We start from the raw sequence: 18,973 nt of genomic DNA on the forward strand, positions 1-18,973 counted from the left end.
GTCTTTTTTATATATATATTTTTTGTTTTACTTCAAAAATAAATGAAAAAAATTTATACTTTATTTTTTATAATAAAATTTAAAATTTAAAAGATTTAAATCTGTTTTAATTAAAAATAAAAATAAGAAAATGAAGCGCTATATACATAAGAATAAGTGTATTCTTTACCCTCTAAATATATTTTTGGTGTATACAACTGCATTGGAAGTTGGAACATTCATAACTTTATGGCTAAGCATCCATAGTTTCTATCTGAAATGGTTATTATTCTTAGTATTTGATTATAGTAAGTAGAAAAATTACAGCTGAAGTAATGGGCAATCAACTTATATATAATAATTATTAGCATTACGTAGATACCACATAAAGAAAAAAGAAACAGTATTGGTCGGTTTTATCTCGATCGCTCGCTCTCTAATCATTTATGGGTAATATAAATATCTTTGGCTAAATCAAATATTAAGAAGAGAAATATTAAAAAATCAGTAAAATTTATTATTTTTAATTAAATAATATTTAAAAATATATTATTAAATTAAATTAATAATTAAATTAAAAATATTTATAAAAAATATAAATTTTACTAATTTTTTTTTAAGTTTGATTACCTTCCACAATAAGCAACTAAACAAGAATAATAAGCCGAAGGATCCATGTGGTGCATCTTAGATAACGGCGAATAGTCTAAAACCTACACAAAATTGTGCCCTGTTTTCCCAACACCAAGATCCTAGACAACGTGGCACATACATTATTAAGCCTTATTACAATAAGTTATGTCTTTCCTATATAATTTGTTTGTATAATTGCATTCGTCGATGATATTATTTGTTGCCATTCATTTAACCCCAAAATAGAATTATTGGTAGCATTCATCACCAAGAAGAACATGCTCCCTTCACCTACATGTATTTTCCAACAAGCTAATTAAGCGACTCAAACAAAAAGCATATATATAATAAAAATAGAGTATAATATACACACATACATGCATAAAGCTAATTAATTAAGCAGGATATAACATAATAAATTCAAATACTATTTGTCTTTGGTTAACGAGAATTCATTAAAAAAATTTATAATACTAAAAAAATAATATTTAAAATTATCTTATATAATATAATATCTATAATTTTATATATATAATTGTTCATACCCTAACCCAAAATTAGGGTTCAGATCTAAATAAATCCAAAAATGTCTAATCTAAAGATTGGCCTTCGCTACCTACTGACGTCCTTAGAAGAGGTCGGATTCAATATAGACTCCACTCTAAAGAAGTTGGATTCGAATAATAGTTGGCAAATAACACTTATTTAAATAAGTAACTGACCCTAAAACTTGCTTAACCCCTTGCTGATTTAAGTATCGGAGTGTCTTTACAAGTACTATCCCATTTTTTCACATACACAAGTCGGACGGAGACTCTCAACGCAAACCAAGTTGGAGACCCCTTCTTCTTGATGCTTGGGCCAATCTTTCAAGTCCGGTCCACCAATCTCAGGTTACTCACGTAACAATAATATTTAACATTACATATTTATTATATTTAAATTTATATAATTATTTTAATGATAATTAATAAATAAAATAATTTTAAACTATTTAAATTAATTTATTTCATTGTTTTTCAAATATTATTGTAAAAAATTTTAGAAAACAACTTTCGGTGCTGTAAAAAATGGTGTATATGAAGAAGTCAAAGATTGTGAGCTTTTATGATGTAGCCCGTGCTATTATGTTTTGTATGTATATGCGTATATACATTGGCATNTATTCCAACTGCTGAGAATGTGTCTTTAAAATGTACAATGTATATGTTTCAATATTTAAGAAAAAACTGAAAACCAGTATGAAAGCAATTAAGTTAAAGTAGAGGAAAATAAAAGAAAAGAAAAAAGAAAAAAGTATGATATGTATGTTAGAAAGGCAACATGCAAGTTCATAATGTATAGTATAGTTTAACATGTATACCTATATATATGTATATGATATGACACTCAATACATATGTGATTAGATTCAAGTATACTCGATGATCAAGAAAATCACATATCCAAAACGAGGCCAGAAAGGAGATAACAATGTCTCTAGAACGTGGTTCCATTCATGGTGGGGCTATAGTATTTCAGGAACGAGAATAATAATACTAATGTATGTAGGGCCTCATCACATCATTTATTCCCGACATGCCAAACACAAAACATAAAATAATTAAAAAAGAAATCGAAGATCCAACTCACCATCGAGGCCACCCCTTCTCTCTCTATCATGCATTTGTGGGTTTTGTAAATTGGCAAACGGTTTCGCCCGACAAATAAGGATGTCTAACAACTACCTTCAAAGAGAAAAAGTACGTTTAGATATCTTGAAAGTTGTAATTTTTGATTTGACAAATTTTTGGATCATGAACACAGAAGTGATTTTACATTCAAAACCACGTTTTCAAGAAGCAACAATTTTAAGCTTCTGCGTTTCACCAACGGGTTTTTAGCCATCAATACTCAATTTTTATTTATCTTTTATCAATTTTATCCTTTATGCATACTATTGTATTATTTATATTATTTTTGTTTATATGAACTATCTTTTTCTATTATTTACTATTTTTTATTAATTATTTATTTGATATTATACACTTTTATAATTATATTTTTTTGTATTATTTTTATTTTTTTAATATAATTTATTGATCCTATTAAGAAAGTAAATTAAACAAAAAATTAATTGTAAATAATAATAATAAAAAATTATAACATACTAAAAAAGAGTACTAAGAGTACTAAAAATATACTATATAAAAAATATTATAAAATTTTTTTTGATTTATTTTAATTACTACCAAAATAAATATTTAATTTTTTATTATTTTTAGTACTCTCTAAAATTTATATTTTGTTAGTTTTAATTAAAAGTATATTTTGCCAATTTTTATATATTATTTTTATCTTAGTGTATAAATATTAATTTTATTATAGAATTAATTAATAAGATCTATTTAAATATCTAAATTAAAATAATATACAAAAATTATTTAAGTTGATGTCTATTTTAGTAATTTTGTATCTAAAAGTGATTTTAAATAGTGTAATCCAAACAACATTTATTTTACTATAATCCATTTTGATATAAATATTGCCAAACATAAATCACTTAACACAAACTTACTTTTCATCAAAATCAAATTTGCAAAATCAATTTTATTCAAACTCCCGTTTGCAAACTGTAATCCAAACACACACTAAGTTGTATTCTCGGTTCATAGAAAAAAAAAAGTCTATTATAAATTATCTTGTTAAAAATTTTATTTTTATCTTTTACATTTTAATTAACCATTTTCTAATTCTTTTATCGTGGCATATTCTCTACCCAAATTTTCATTGCATCGTTGGTCCTGCCTCACTAGTTATCCTCAGCGCCGTCGAGCTTTTTCTCTATAAAAAATGTCGGTTTAGAATAAAAATAACCATCTACTTACCTAATAAAATAAATATCTAGCAAATTTCATTGTATCTTATTAAATTCAATCCCAATTAAATAAACATCCACCTTAGAATAAAAATAACTATCCATATATCTAATAAAATAAACATCGAACAAATTTTATTGTATCTATTTAAATCATCAGATATTTATTTTTCCTGCAAATGGAATGTTTGTGCTTAATGAGAAAGAATAGGAGGAGGAGAACCACAATGGTAGAGGGAGAATGACGACAAGACAATAGCAGCGCCACCCAAGAATAGCAAGGCAGCAGCGGCAGCACCCGTGGAACGCAAAATAGCTGCAGTGGTGCATGTGGAACGCATGTGACGAGGTGAACGGATTGATGGCTCCATCAATGGTTCACTCTCCAACGGTTTTTACCGAAAATTACGGTGCCTCAGAACGATAACCCGGCCGATGATGCAGCAACTCCATGAGAGGGGGCGCGACACCGCAGCAACGCCGCCTAAAAAGAGTGGTGCGAAAATAGCAACAGTAGTGGATGAGCGGGTGGGTGGAAGGCATATTGGGTTGAGCACCGGAGGGGGAGACACATCGCGCTGACCGGCGGAGGTGGAGGCGCGTCGAGCGGAACAGCGTAAGGAAGGACCGTCGGGATGAACGACGGTGTGAGTGGAGGAAGGGGAGGAGGATTGAGATGGAATGGGAACGTAATGTGATGGTATATTAAGAGGAGGTTACGTTGCCTAACCTTAATAATTTAAATTCAAAAATTAATTATTCTAATAAGGTGGAAACTCAGGTACAGTCGACTTTACGTGAAGTTGATACTTGAGAACCGTTAGATGATTTGACTGATTTGACTAAATTTTCATCTAACGATTCTCAGCTTTTAGCTTTATGTGAAGTCGACTGCACCTAAATTTTCACATTCTAATAAATTGAAAACCTGATTTTAATAATCAATTTAATTTTCTTTTTTTAAATTGTTGTTTGCGTTGTTCAATATTTACATTATTTATCTACAAATTCTATTATTCCAGTAGCACTACTATTATTATATTATCAATGTATTACTATTAGTTACTTTTTTATAAATTAAAAATAAATGATAATAATCATATTAATAAGAAAAAAAATAAAATTGAGATTAACCAAGATGTTAAGTATGTTATACTAAATTCGAAGTGTCATGAGTTTTTTGGTGACTTTTTTTTGTGACTAAAGTGTCATGAGTTTAACTCTACTCTTTTTGTTTTAGATTATTATATATATTTAAAAAAGATTGTACACATGCTCTCTTATAAGTCAATTATATATTATCAAAATGACACTACATTTTTATTTATTTATAAAATATACGCTCTTTTCTTTCATAAAATTAAAATAATACACACTTTAACTTTTTTTTTTCTTAATTAAAATATCCATATAAATAAATGAGAGTATCATTTAGATATCTCATCGGAGAGAAATGACATTTTCGCTACTATATTATAATATTCCTTGCTTATATCCCAAGTTTAATGATTGATTCTATCTATACACATCAATATGCACCAATAAGCCAGCCAATAGCATCACATACACAATATTTAATTGATAATGGTAGTTTTTTTTTTCTCTTCTCATTAAACATAAATGGAGACACATGGATGATGGATGGGGGCAGTTTCCACAAGAGGGCCTTTAATTGCTCCTACAAAGAAGAAGGTTGGATTTATGGTGGGGATATACGGAATTTCGTTTGAAGAATTGCGCAATATATTGGTATGGTTGGGGAATTAAAGCATATATGTGGACCTTGATTGGGGTAGGCTAACATAGTATATGTTGTATGCCAATGTGGTTAATTATTAAGTTGGGTCCATTCTGTATCATCAAAGTTGAAAGATAGAAGGGTCTTATCTGCTGAGTAGACATAATATATATGGTTTCCACACGTTGTTATATGGCACCCGAATCACCCCATCCCTCAACTTCAACTTCTACGTTTTCAATGTTTATAAACAATGTTTACGATGTTGAGTTTAATTTTGATACAGTGCTGATATTATAAAATATTTTATATTCCATTTTTTTAAATGACTATTCAAGTGGTCATTGTGAAAAAATGTACTGTGCATCAAAATTAAATTCATATATACATATCAATTAATAAGATGTTTGAAAAAAAGTTATTATTTACACATCACACGCTAAAAAGTAATAATAATTGATATTTAAAGGGCATCATCTGAAAGAGTTGGCTCTTATTGCAATAGCCGAAAGTGATCCACATAACATTAATTGAAATTGAAATTGAATTGAATGGTGTGCAAATGAAGATACAGTGAGAGGATCAGATGTGAAGAACGTCATTTTCTTACACAACTGTCAGAGGCAAGAATTTGATAGTGAGATGAGAATGATCCAAAATAACCCTGGTGGCTCTTTTTTTGTGAACATGACAAAGAGGTTGATATGGTTGCATAAATAAATAACTGGCACCACCACAACACAAAATGCCTATACTCATGCGTCTGTTTCTTGATTTGTGACGTACTATATATGTATTCTCTACTATATGGTTTCTGGGGTCTACCACTCTCATTCGCTATATAAATCTATCACCCACCTTTCTTATCCTCCAATTCTAATTAACTCGCGCACAGTCTCACATATATTATGCCTTAAATGGATGTTCACTAATTACATGCACATATACATATCACTATCATATTTTAATTTGCCATTTATAGCTTCAAGATATGTGGTAGTTAAACGGTTGTTGCTCACATGCTATGCTTTTACATTTCGCACAATATTGGGAATGGAAACTCTTTGTTTTATATTGTAAACGCTTATGAATTTCTAAAAGAATATGCAGTGTATCCATATTAAATATGACTATATAAACGTGCATCGCAAGTTTATGTAAAACCCCTTACATTGATATCCAAAAATAAACATGAGTTAACCTAGAAACAGATTTCTATGCCACTTAGACAACTAGATGGCCAATAGAATATGGCGCCAAGCCTGAAGATAATTACTTAGGAGTAATACAGAAGTAAGGTGATTGAAGCAAATGTCTCGATCTGAGTATTGTATAAAATATAAATCATAAGCACCCTATGTTTTTATTTGGCAATATCATGCACATAAAAAATTATTTTAAAAGAATCTAGCGATAATTACCAGAGACTTAGGAACTCAAACTAATTGCTGCTGATGTTAGTTATATGCATTCTCACTTGGGAATCCCATCACTATTTTTGTCTCTATCTTGCGGTTGAAATTAAACTTTACACGACTTTACATTAAAATTTATTGGGTAAATATATTTATTTTAAAAAAATTAAAAAGCTTGGAGAATTAGAAAATAATGTAAAATACTAAAATAAATTTTGTCTTGGTTGCAAAATAATCAAACTCAGCTTTTGACTATTGTATTACTATCTATGGTTCATAATCAAAGGGGAATAGCAAATTTTGGCCTTATTTAGTTGCTCTTCAGTTTTTACCATGATCTTAGGATTGTTGAGACCTAGCTCAATTAGTAAAATCATATGCCTCTTAATAAGTTGCACCCATGTTAAATATGAGTCTTTTAATGTTGTGTGAGTGTGTATTAACTATTATGATACCTAGAATTGGGAGTTATCTAATCCATCTAACCAAAAAAAAAATCTTAGGGTTCAGGATATGTGATGTATATATATATATATATATATAGGCACTTTCCCTTTTTGGTTTTGGGAGCAATCTTTTTCCCTTTTTTTAGTCCGGGGTTTTTGAGCAATCTAAAACCGACTAAACAGTAATTGGGCTTCACAAGTACCAGCCCATGTATCAAAGGCCCTTTGAAAAACTTCCATCTCATGATAAGAACTGTGATGCATGGACACTGACACGGACACAGACACGATACGGGAGACACCGACATACGAATTTTAAAATCTTATAAGACATGGGGACACGCATATATAAAATAATTATATCAAGTATTTAAAATATTTTTTATTTTAATAAATAATAATATATACTATATCTAAATTTATTTCAAAAATATATGTTAAGAATAATATTAGACAAGCTGACACATAATGGTATTTAGGCGTGTCAAAATGTATTCGGAGAAATTTTTTTTGCTTTTTATTAAAACACGGTTGGACATAGCAGACATGCGTGTCCGACGCGTGTCGGTGAGTGTCATGTCCGAAATGTGTCCGACACGTGAACACGACAACTCAGCGAAGTGTCCGTGCTTCATAGGTAGAAACTCATTCCTTACTCCCTGAAAAAAGTATTGCCACTGGAATTTATTTACAAGGGTGTGTGTGGTTCAAATATTATTTTATTACGCACATTCCATTTTCATATAAAAATCAAATATACCCAGGAAAAAGGTGAAAATTGAAATAATGGTATTTTGATTCTTTAGAATCAAACTTGTTTGGATATTGCTTTTCAAACTTTAAACCAAACATAAAAATATGATATTCACATCTTAAAATTCCTAAGAATTATTTATAATTCTCCCAACTACACACACCCTAAAGCAACAAATCCAGAAATCCACTCTCATTTTCTAAGCAATAATGGAAGGTCAAGTCCATGCATGGAGCAGAAACAGACATGGGAGTTGTTCAAATGATCTTTGGCGGCTAAAGAAAAGAACATGATAACTTATGCAATTGAATAACTGATACAATTGTACAGATATTTTATTGCAGCTCTCAAAGAAAAGACATTGATCAGAGCATGCTAGCATATCAAGCAAATAAGCTATTCACATTTTACATATGAGCAAATCTGCAGACATACCATTAATTGTTTAAATGCAATTCTTCAGCTGATCTCCAGCTCCTTGAAAGAAACAATAAGAAAGAGCAAAATCAGCAACGAAGATCCCAACCAGAGAAATAACTACAGCTGAAGTTGTTGATTCTCCAACACCTTTAGCGCCTCCTAAAGTCGTGACTCCCCATGCGCAGCTCACTATAGATATGATAGAGCCGAAAACCTGAGACTTGATCATTGCACTAATAATATCCCATGGTCTAAGAGCTCGCTGAGCCGAATCCAAAATTATGTTAATGCTCACACCATAAACACTATCAGCAAGGAGGGCGCTAGATGCCATCCCTATTGTAAAACACAATAAAGTCAAGAAGGGTAGGGCAACACAAGTGGCTATCACTCTTGGTGTTACAAGATAATCAACAGGGTCTGAACCAAGAACTCTCAATGTATCAGTTTGCTCAGAAACCTGCATTGTTCCTAACTCTGCTGCAAATGCACTTCCAATGCGTCCAGCAACCACAATTGATGTAACCACAGGACTTAGCTCCCTTGAGAAAGCCAGAGCCAAAACTCCACCCACAGATCTATTCAATCCTAACCTAGTGAACTCTCTAACAAATTGAATTGTGAAGGCCATGCCGACAAATGCCGCAGTTAAGAGACATACCCCAACTGATCTTGGACCAACTCTCTCCAATTGTTGAAGAGTATTCCTCCAATGAACCTTTCCCTTTAAAGTCTTCATTATTACCTGTCCTGCCAAGATTAAAACTGACAAGCCCCTCCACAGGTACCTTGGAGGTGACCAATTGCTGAGAAACGTTGGGGACGTGCCACTAGGAGCATGGTTTGTGTTCATTCCATCATCCACAGTAGAAGCAGAAGGGTGGCCATCATTTGTGTTCGGAAGCACATACAATCTGCTTGGTTTTCTATTAATGGGAAAGTTATGCATATGAGGTCCCAAATTTCGTTCAAACTTCCGATCAAGCTGAGAGGGATGCAGTGCATGTAATTTCACCAAACTTGTCTGTGCATTTATTCTTAAGTTTCTGTTATACAATTTTATACCATTTTAGAATCAATCTAACATAATTTGCACAAAGCAATAAGCAGACACTGTTTCAAGCTGCATAAAACCAGGGAATACGAGTAAGTTCGAACCTGTGAGAGAAACAGAATACAGAACCGTAAGTTGCTGCTTGCATGGTGATATCCTTGAGTTACAAACACCGTTTGAATCTGAGGTTAATCCAATCATACATCAGAGAAACAAATGCAGCCCCAATGATAGTGTGAAAGCTCTAAGATCTGTATCACACAGTTTAAGATCTTGATGAGAACTTATAATAAGATTGAATGGACAATAATAATGCATCAGCAAGATTGTAAATCTGTCTGCCATCAGGAGGATGGATTATAGCAGCTTGAAGATATTTCCTATTTCCAATATGTAGAGAGACTTGAGAGCCGAGATTTAATTAATAAAACATCTTTTCCATCTTAAACAGTGGAGCATAGATTGAACATATGAAGAACAAAACTGGCGCCTATGTAGACTTTAGTTTATTTGCGAGAACCAAACTGGTCAAGTGACAAGTTCAATGGTTCAATGGTCCAACCAAGGTCGAACCGTAATTGAACCGGTTTAATCAAATATACAATAAAATCATTAAAAATTCAATATACAATTTCAAATATTCAAATTCAATGTTTTCTAAACTAATGAAATTCAAAGTTTTACCATTTTACATAATAACTTGGTCATATTTATCATTAAAAATTCACAAAATAAAAAATTTCTTATTAACTTCTAAGTTCTAATCAAGTAATTGGCAACAATACTCATCACATCAGCAACAAAAATTTAGAATAAAAAGAATTCAACAATAACTACTAATAATCAAGTATCACTCAGCAACAATGGAAAAAACAAAGTTACACAAGAACTCAAACCATCAGCAACAAAGAATTCAGAATCACAAAAAATTTCAACAAAGACTTCTAGTTGTAGAAGATCAAGCTCAATTGCTTGACAATCAAGATAAGCACTCCAAGATAATCAGAACAGAATGGTGATGAGCAGAAGAAAGAAGAGAGGAATTCTTGTGATATAAGAAACAAAGAAATGAATTCAAAGACTTAAAATTGAGAACAGAATTATTGAGAATCAATATACACGAATCATATTAGTTTGAACTAAAAACTGAATCACACTTCCAAATACAAAGTCTGCACTATATATATGGAAGCTATTGACCTGAAACAGAATAACTAACTAATCAAGAATCTAACTACTCTTCTTTCACTCTTTCTTGAACCGAATCTTATTCTATTACATTTGTATCCTCAATACTAATTAAGTATTCAACAAAAACTCAGAATCCAAAAACTTCTCAGCATCCAAAGCCAGAGAATCCAAAAACAGAAAAACTAAGCAAAGAATCCAAAGTAAATTCATAATCACATCAGCAACAATTCCAACTCAGAACACAAAATTATTTCAGAAAATCAGCAACTCAAAATAACAAATTATTTCGGAAAATTTAACAAAACACCATCAACCATCATCCCTCAAAATTTAACAAAATAAGCAAAAATTAACAAAAGAAAAACAGCAACTCAGAATTAATAAAATTAACAAAATAAGCAAACATAAACTGAAGCAGCTGTGCTTACCGGCGGCGAGGGAGGAAGGGAAGTGACGGCGAGGGAAGAATGAGAAGTGATGGCGACAACGGCAGTTCCACCCGGCGGCAAGGGCTGACAGAGACGGCGACGCCAACAGCTCCGAATTGACCTTTTAGCGACGTCGAGGAGAAGCGGATCCAAGAGAAGAGATCCGAGCAGACCTTCGAGAGGCGACGACGGCAACCGCTGGCTGTCACCGCCGGCGGCGATAGTGGTGGCTTTCCGAAGTCTGAGCTTCTGATAGGGTTTGCGTAGGGTTTCGTTTCATCGTTTGAGAGAGAGAGAGAGGAGGGAGAGAAAATGAGGGTGGTTCTGATTTTTTTTTTTAAATTGAAAACCGAAAATCTTAAAAAACTTTCCTGGAGAAAGCAGTTCATCAATTAACTGTCGATTCCACTAATTTATTTATGAATTTTTAGCCAGATAATTTTTTGATTCAATCGAATCGGGTAGAGTTTAATACTTTAATTTAAGAATTTAATTTAAAAAAATAGACAAACATATACGGTATGTTGTATATAATGGGGTATTGAGTTACAAAATGAACATCTTTGATTAACGTGGATTCACCGAAATTCGAACTCTTGACCTTTTAGATCTAATATTTTAATACTATGCCATAATATCACTCATTCTAAAAGTTTTAGCTGATGATCAAAAATAACACTAATAATTATATCTCTAATACTTCATAAACTTTTATTGTACACATTATACAGCCATTAACTCCTAATATTTTCCCAAAACAATAATTGTCAACTTATTAAATTTATTAAAAAACAAAAAATTTTATAAGTTCCAACGTTTCTTTCCTTCCTTTTCAATGCAATTTCATACGCATAAAATCCAATTTCTAATACTCTTTAATTCTTCGTTAATACTATTAATTATCTGTAATATTTTTTTCATCTTTTCTTTCACTTTTTATTTACTTTTTTTTACAGATTTTTATTTTTTTTTTCACTCTACTCATGAATCTTCCAATTTTTTTAACATTAACAATTTTATCAACCTAAATAAAATAATGACACCTCATTACAACTTTTTACATTTATAAATTCGAAGACAATTTCAACTTTTTCATATAAAATACATAGCATTTATCATTATAAACATAACAAGAAATCACATACCTTCCATAACAAACAACAAAAAAATAATCTTTTTGGACTCATTCTATTACAGATTCAAACACCATTACATTAAGTACATGCAGATACTTATTGTTATTGTAGTCAAACTTTTTCTTCCTATCTTTCGACGCAAAAGAGGAACACTACAATCACTCGCGTAAGCACGAGATATATTTTTTCTTTGTTAAGATTGTGATATTTTGGTACTTTAAAATTTATAAATAGTTATTATGAGAAACGCGAAGAAAGTTTAGAGAGATGATTTTTTTTTAATCTCATAAAACGAAAATCATGAAAGAAGAGGATGAAGAATTTCTTGTTTATTCTCCGTCCGAAGTTGAGAATGACAAGAAGAAAATAAAAAGACGTAATAACTTGTAAATCTTTTTTTTATTCTAATTTAATAAATTCAATAATTCGATAATTATTTTTTACTGTATCATCAAAAGGATCACGTCACATGATACATAATGTCATAATGGCAAATAAGGTGTCATCTGGCGGCAATAATTATAGAAAAATTATTCAGGCAATAAAAGAATAATGACCAACAAACTTGATATTGTTGTATATCTATAACCCATTAAAAAAATAGTGTATATTTATTTACCATGTAAAAATTTATGTATATTTTTATTCATTCTTCTATTTATTTTAATGCATTAAGTAAAATCATTTTACATATTCATCTAATTACACAATGTTATATTAATAAAAATAATTATTTTTTATATTAAAACATAAATAATCATATAAAAAAATAGTTATAATTATATACTATGTAAAACATTAAAATTAAACTCTTAATATAAATTAAATCATCAACTGATTCCAATCTTAAAATACTTCATTCAATCCATTAGGTTCTTTTTATCCACTTGAACCAAGCTGGGTTTAATTGGTTTGATAGTTCAATTTTAAAGAATCATATTCAAAACTACAAAACTGATAAAAAAAATTGTTCTTCGTGAGGCAAAAAAAATCTAGCAAAGATAACAATACACAACAGAATCAGTCTCCTCTCGTACCCAAAAAAGGAAAATATATACCTTAGTATGATCAGTAAGTTACTCCTCGTCAGAAGATCAACACCGCCTCACTTATTAGAGTAGTCAAATTACCAATGCCATCAAATTGGCTAGGTCGTCGTTGCTGGTCTGCCTCGTCTTAACACGATTTTTCGTTATGCGTAGTCAGTGTATTTTTTACTTTCTTTTTTTAGGTTTTATTTGTAATTTGTGAGGTATGAAACTTTCATAAATTATTAATAAATTTATTTTAAAAAAAAATTTATCGATGGTGTTTATATGGAAAAAGACCATTGTTTAAAATGATATCACAGAAAAAAATAATTGTAGTACTAAGATTTTTTAAAGGAAAAAAATAGTATCAAATAAGGAATAAAAAAATAATATTAATGTTAATGATATTTGTATTGGTAATAATAATGATAGAGAAAATAATGACCATGATAAAATATGATTACACAATATAAATAATAGAAATAGAAGTAATAATAATGAGGATGAAAAAAATAATGGTATTATAATAATAGTCATCGTCGTAATTTTATGAGAATTTAAAACCCCATAAATTACAGATAATATCTCCACAAAAAATATTTTTTGACAAAGAGTATTTTGCATTCTGTAAAAATAGACAAAAACTAAGTTAAATTTTTACTTTTTTATTTTTTAGTTGTTTCTTAGGAATACTTTTGTCACTTCATCTTTTTTTAATTTGCGCATTATTATTATTATTATACACCTGATTTTTTAAGGTTTTTTTTAGTTAATACGATAACATGTCCACTTGTTTAATTTTATATTTTTATTCTTAATATATATATATAAAATTAGTGTAAAAATAGTATGTTTTGTAACAGTGTAGAAATGGTATGAACTAGTATGTGCTATTAATTATTATTATAAAAAATTCAAAATATTTTATATAATTAAAAATAAAATTTATATTTGACAAAAATATCAAAATATTATTATATTTTATTTAAAAAATTCTATATATTTTATATACTTACTTTTTCTAATATATTATTGCATAATTGATTTATTTTACACCGTTGTATTTATGAAATAATCGTATATTTAACTTATCTAATATATAGTTAAAGTTTAGATCAGAATAAATTTTTAATACCTTCATTCAATATATTTTAAGATTATTTAAATATTTATTATTAATTTTATAATTTCATGAAAAATAAAATAATATAATATTTAATTATTTAAAATTTAATTCAAACATTATACCTGTCAAATAAAATATATAAAAAAATTATTTTATATGTTAAATATATGAGTTTAATTTTAATACACAAACAACGTAAAATATTTTATACGGTGGTAGAATTACAGTCATTTTTTTGGATGACCATTCACACTATTAATGTAAAAAGTAGTTATTTTTGTTAATATAATATTATGTGATTAGATACATGTGTAAAAATGGTTTTATACTGATAGTGCATTAAAATTAAATTCTAATTATATATACTATTAGAATATAATTAGGATCAATTAGAATTATATAGTATATCTGAATATTTATTATAGTATATTATGTCTTTATTATTACGATTCTCTTAATACCTATGAATATTATTTTATATTGTATAATTTCATACATTTTTTTTTTACCAAAGATAGGAGACTCGAACCCGCAACCTCTTAATTGAGTATGGGGAGACTATGTCATTTGAGCTATTACTCATTAGCGTATAATTTCATACACTTAGTCACTTAATAATATACAAATATTTTCTCCGATTTAGTCTGTTATTTCTAATATGGTATATTTAAATTTATTACGTGATAATATACAAGAAATTGTAATTTATCTCTAATTTTTGAACTATACTAAAGTAGTTATGAATTTTATATATAAAAAATGTTATTTATACATAAAAATTAGCTATTATATATTTGTATAAAAATATATATATTGATTAAATTATTTTTAATATATATTTTATATTTTAATATGTATTTTATATTAGTGACTAATTTTAATGTATAAATAACATAATTGTTTATATATATATATATATATATACATACGGTGCTAATAAAAATTTGAAACTAAAAAAAAAATCTGGTAAAAGTTGTATCTCGGATCCCCATTCCTTTCTTGACCAACATAGCTACCCTTCTCTTTTCCTTTCCTTCGTATTTCTCACATCTCTAGTTGTTAAGCAATCGATCATTTTTGTGAGTTACTTTCTTCTTTTACGGAAGCTAAGAAACTAATAATTTATTTGAAGCAATAAATGTATCTGCAACTCATCAATACTACTACTAATCCCTATGTAAATTTACTTTCCAGAATTGTTTAGAAGAATACGACTAATCGACCAATGAATAATATGAAATAAATTACATAAGGACAAAATGGAATGATCTGACAGAAGAATATGCTTTACACGTTACTAGAATTGGCTTTAGAAGAAGAAGATGCTTAGCTAAAGCACAAAGTTTTCGAAATTCCAAAACCAGAGATCAAGCAATTCCTTCTTTTATTGATTATTGAACTTTATCAAAAGGAAGACTCTATAATAAGACTGAACCACAGCAGAAGCAGCAGCATAACATTGTTTATTTTGGCTTCTGAAATCTCAATTCTCCATCATCTTCCAACACGATGCGTTCTAGCAGTACCTTGGCTTTAGCACAGTTGTTTGGCTTCCTTGCCCTCATCCTCTTGCTTGTTTGGTTGCTGCATTACCGCGGCGGAATCGAGTATGATTCTGAAGATCCTGATCGCGTCTTCAACGTAACACTACTCTCTTGGTTTTTATTAAGATTTTGAAAAGGTTAATAATCACATTCCATTTCATGCTTAACTCAACGTAACTCTGCCCTGCAGGTTCACCCTTTTCTGATGTACTTTGGGTTCATTTTCCTTGTTGGCCAAGGTATCTAATTAACTCTCTTTCTTTCTCATCATCTCCCTTTTGTTCTTGTGTTGTATATCTTGATTAATTGGCTGATTTTGGTAACTAAATGTGAGCAGCGATAATGACACACCACATGGTAACAATAGAATGGACAACACGAAAGACGATTCATGCAATGCTTCATTTGATTGCTATAGTACTTGGAATTGTTGGTATATGTGCAGTGTTCAAGTACCATGATATGGTCAACTTGGTTGATGTATACAGCCTGCACTCATGGATTGGCCTTGGTACCTTCTGCTTGTTCGGCTTGCAGTGGCTTGGTGGACTAATGTTCATGTTCGGAGCTCGAGAATCAAGAGTTTCAATGTCTCCATGGCACATAGCTGGCGGTAGAGCACTGTTGTACATGGCAATATGTGCTGCAATGACGGGTTTCATGAATAGGTATGCAATGTTGAAACTATTACCGCACCAGAGAGAGACTCATTTGATCAACTTCACCGCCCTTGCAATTCTCTTGTTTGGTGTCTTTGTCGATATCTCAGTTGGTTTGGCTCATTATGGCCATTGACATTTATTTCCATTTTCTCTAATTTCTTTCTTCGGATATACCCGAAATGGCTTGTATCATTTGTTTTTATTTGGACTATTGATTGAGGTTACTTTCTTGCACTTTAAGAATCAAGGTTGTACTCTCTATTTGCTCCCACAAAAATATTATTTATAAATCAACATCAATTACTAAAATTAACTAATTTATATTTATGTATGAGTAATATATATACGGTTTAACTCATTTTTAATAAAAAATTTGTATTCTAATATATATTTTATATTAAAAAATATTAACAAATCAGTAAAATTTATTATTTTTGGCCAAAAATTAGCTATCAATATTTAAAAGCGTGAGTTAAAAATATGTTGTTATATGTTGTTAGATTACTAGATTAAAAAAATTAAATTGATATTTGATAACTAAAAGTAATAACAGAAAATAATAAATTTTAATAGCACTCTAGTATTTTTTTTTATATTAGTAGCTAATTTTGTTATGCACCTAACATAATTGTTGCTCTGATACTATTCACGAATGTTAAAATTATTTGTGCATTAAAAAATAAACGATCATTATATACTTGTGTATATTAATATTTATAAATATATTAATATTTATAAATATTAATTAATATATTTTTTAGTTAAATAATAATATATTAGAAGAACCAAATTGTCATAATAGAATAGTTAAATTTGTTTAAAAAAATTTATAATATGTTAAATACGTATTTCTATATAAAATGACTGATGAAAGAGTGATTTAAATTTTTTTACAAAAGAAAATTCTCTAAAAAAAAAACTGTAAATGGATAAGAGAAAATATGAAAAAATAATTTTGTGTGTGAACAATATGAATAATAAATTTTTAAAAAAATTAAAAATTAAAAAACAAAATTCTAATTAATTATTTAATTTTAGAATTTAAAATTTTAAAAATTAGGTTTAGTAATTACGCACATTCATATTACGTAGGATTACATCCAATTTCACCATAAACAGATCATATAGCAGTTAAGTATAAATTATCAAGTAGGTAATCTTACATAATGCAAATTCAAACAAAACAGACAAATACATATGATGTATAATTGCCCTATGGTTGATGAGTCTCATCTGTCGATTATGTAGTCAAACCCGACATGTCCGGTAGCTAACCTTAGACAGTCCCTCCGTGCGCGCATTCTCAAGAGTCAATGCATAACTTTTACAATCAATCATCAAATTCATCTCATTGGGAGAATTTTCAGGGAGTTAAAGTGCCTGACCACATCTTGCGACATAGGGTCAATAGAGTATCGAGTCTCAACCTGGAGCAAGTGGTGGCTAGCCACTGCATCTACCTAGGAAAACTCGTATCTCAGATAAAAAGAAGTGCTCAAGCTAAAATAATCATTCATATTCAATTGTTCATTATCATATTAGCCATCATTCATCATATATTCAGGGTTTCAGCACTTCTCAAACATAAATCACCACTTCACAATATTTCTTCGCCACCAAGTCAACACCCTTTCAAGGTTCACCCTTCTCCGTATGAGTAGAAACTAAATTTGGAACTAAAAGAGGTAACTATAGAGATTTGGAAGTTAGAAAATGGTTTAAAATCACAAAAATCTACTTTTCTCCAAAAACAGAGTATCGCGTACGCATGCTACGTCTCCCGTACGTGGGGTGTCATTTGCCAAACTCGCGTACGCGACCATTGTTCGCGTACCCGAAAACCCCTTGGACAGGGGGCAGGTCTCGCGTCGCGTGGAACTTGCCCGTGTATGCGAGCCTAAAAAACTCCCCTCTTGCGTACGCATGCACACGCCCGCGTACGCGAGACGTCTTGATAGGGCCAAACGTCCGCGTATGCGAGTCCTCCAAAAAGGTTAAAAAGCTGCTAAGTTCCGCAGATTTTACTTTCACACACCAAACTTCAAACGCGCATAACTCTTTCGTTAAAAATCATTTTTAGTTCGTTTTTCGAATGACGTAAATTTCATGGACCTAATTTTCTTTTAAAACAAGTTTAGAAAAATTTGAAAGTCTGAAAGCTGAGTTATGACCCGCCAAAATTCGGTCAATTTTTATTTTTGCAAAAGAATTGCCAAACCTCTATTTTACTAAACTTCTTTCTCAAAATCAATCGTTTCAACCAATCACTCAATTACATTCAATTTCCTTTCACATAATCCAACAATCCAAATAATATAACTCATGATCATCATAATACATTATCATCATCAAATATCAGCATCAACAATCAACAATATTATCATTCATTAACTCATTCTCAACATAGTTCCATATTTCTATCAAGGTTACTAAACTTTAACATACTTGCACATTCCAATCTATCCTATGGTCGTCTAGCCTACGTTTTCACGAAACATTATATATTATATACAAGAAATCAAAATCATACCTTGACCATTTCTCCCTAAACCAAAAACAC

At 30.0% G+C, this 18,973-nt stretch overlaps 2 protein-coding genes across 2 annotated transcripts; one reads left to right on the top strand and one right to left on the bottom strand.

Moving 5' to 3' along the window:
* Window positions 1–7,986: 7,986 nt before the first annotated feature.
* Window positions 7,987–10,959, bottom strand: LOC107482043 (protein TRIGALACTOSYLDIACYLGLYCEROL 1, chloroplastic). The gene is made up of 3 exons (XM_016102419.3): window positions 10,915–10,959; window positions 9,400–9,546; window positions 7,987–9,287 (listed from the first exon to the last, which is right to left on the bottom strand). Exons 2-3 carry the CDS (start codon window positions 9,441–9,443, stop codon window positions 8,267–8,269), a joined length of 1,065 nt encoding a protein of 354 aa, XP_015957905.1. The 5' UTR covers window positions 9,444–9,546; window positions 10,915–10,959; the 3' UTR covers window positions 7,987–8,266.
* Window positions 10,960–15,657: 4,698 nt separating this feature from the next.
* On the top strand, window positions 15,658–16,647 carry LOC107481971 (probable transmembrane ascorbate ferrireductase 3). Its single transcript, XM_016102326.3, has 3 exons — window positions 15,658–15,848; window positions 15,942–15,990; window positions 16,089–16,647. Exons 1-3 carry the CDS (start codon window positions 15,717–15,719, stop codon window positions 16,544–16,546), a joined length of 639 nt encoding a protein of 212 aa, XP_015957812.1. The 5' UTR covers window positions 15,658–15,716; the 3' UTR covers window positions 16,547–16,647.
* The last annotated feature ends 2,326 nt before the right edge of the window (window positions 16,648–18,973 follow it).

Source organism: Arachis duranensis, chromosome 3, assembly GCF_000817695.3.
Source record: "Arachis duranensis cultivar V14167 chromosome 3, aradu.V14167.gnm2.J7QH, whole genome shotgun sequence".
In the NCBI taxonomy this organism is placed as follows: Eukaryota; Viridiplantae; Streptophyta; class Magnoliopsida; order Fabales; family Fabaceae; genus Arachis; species Arachis duranensis.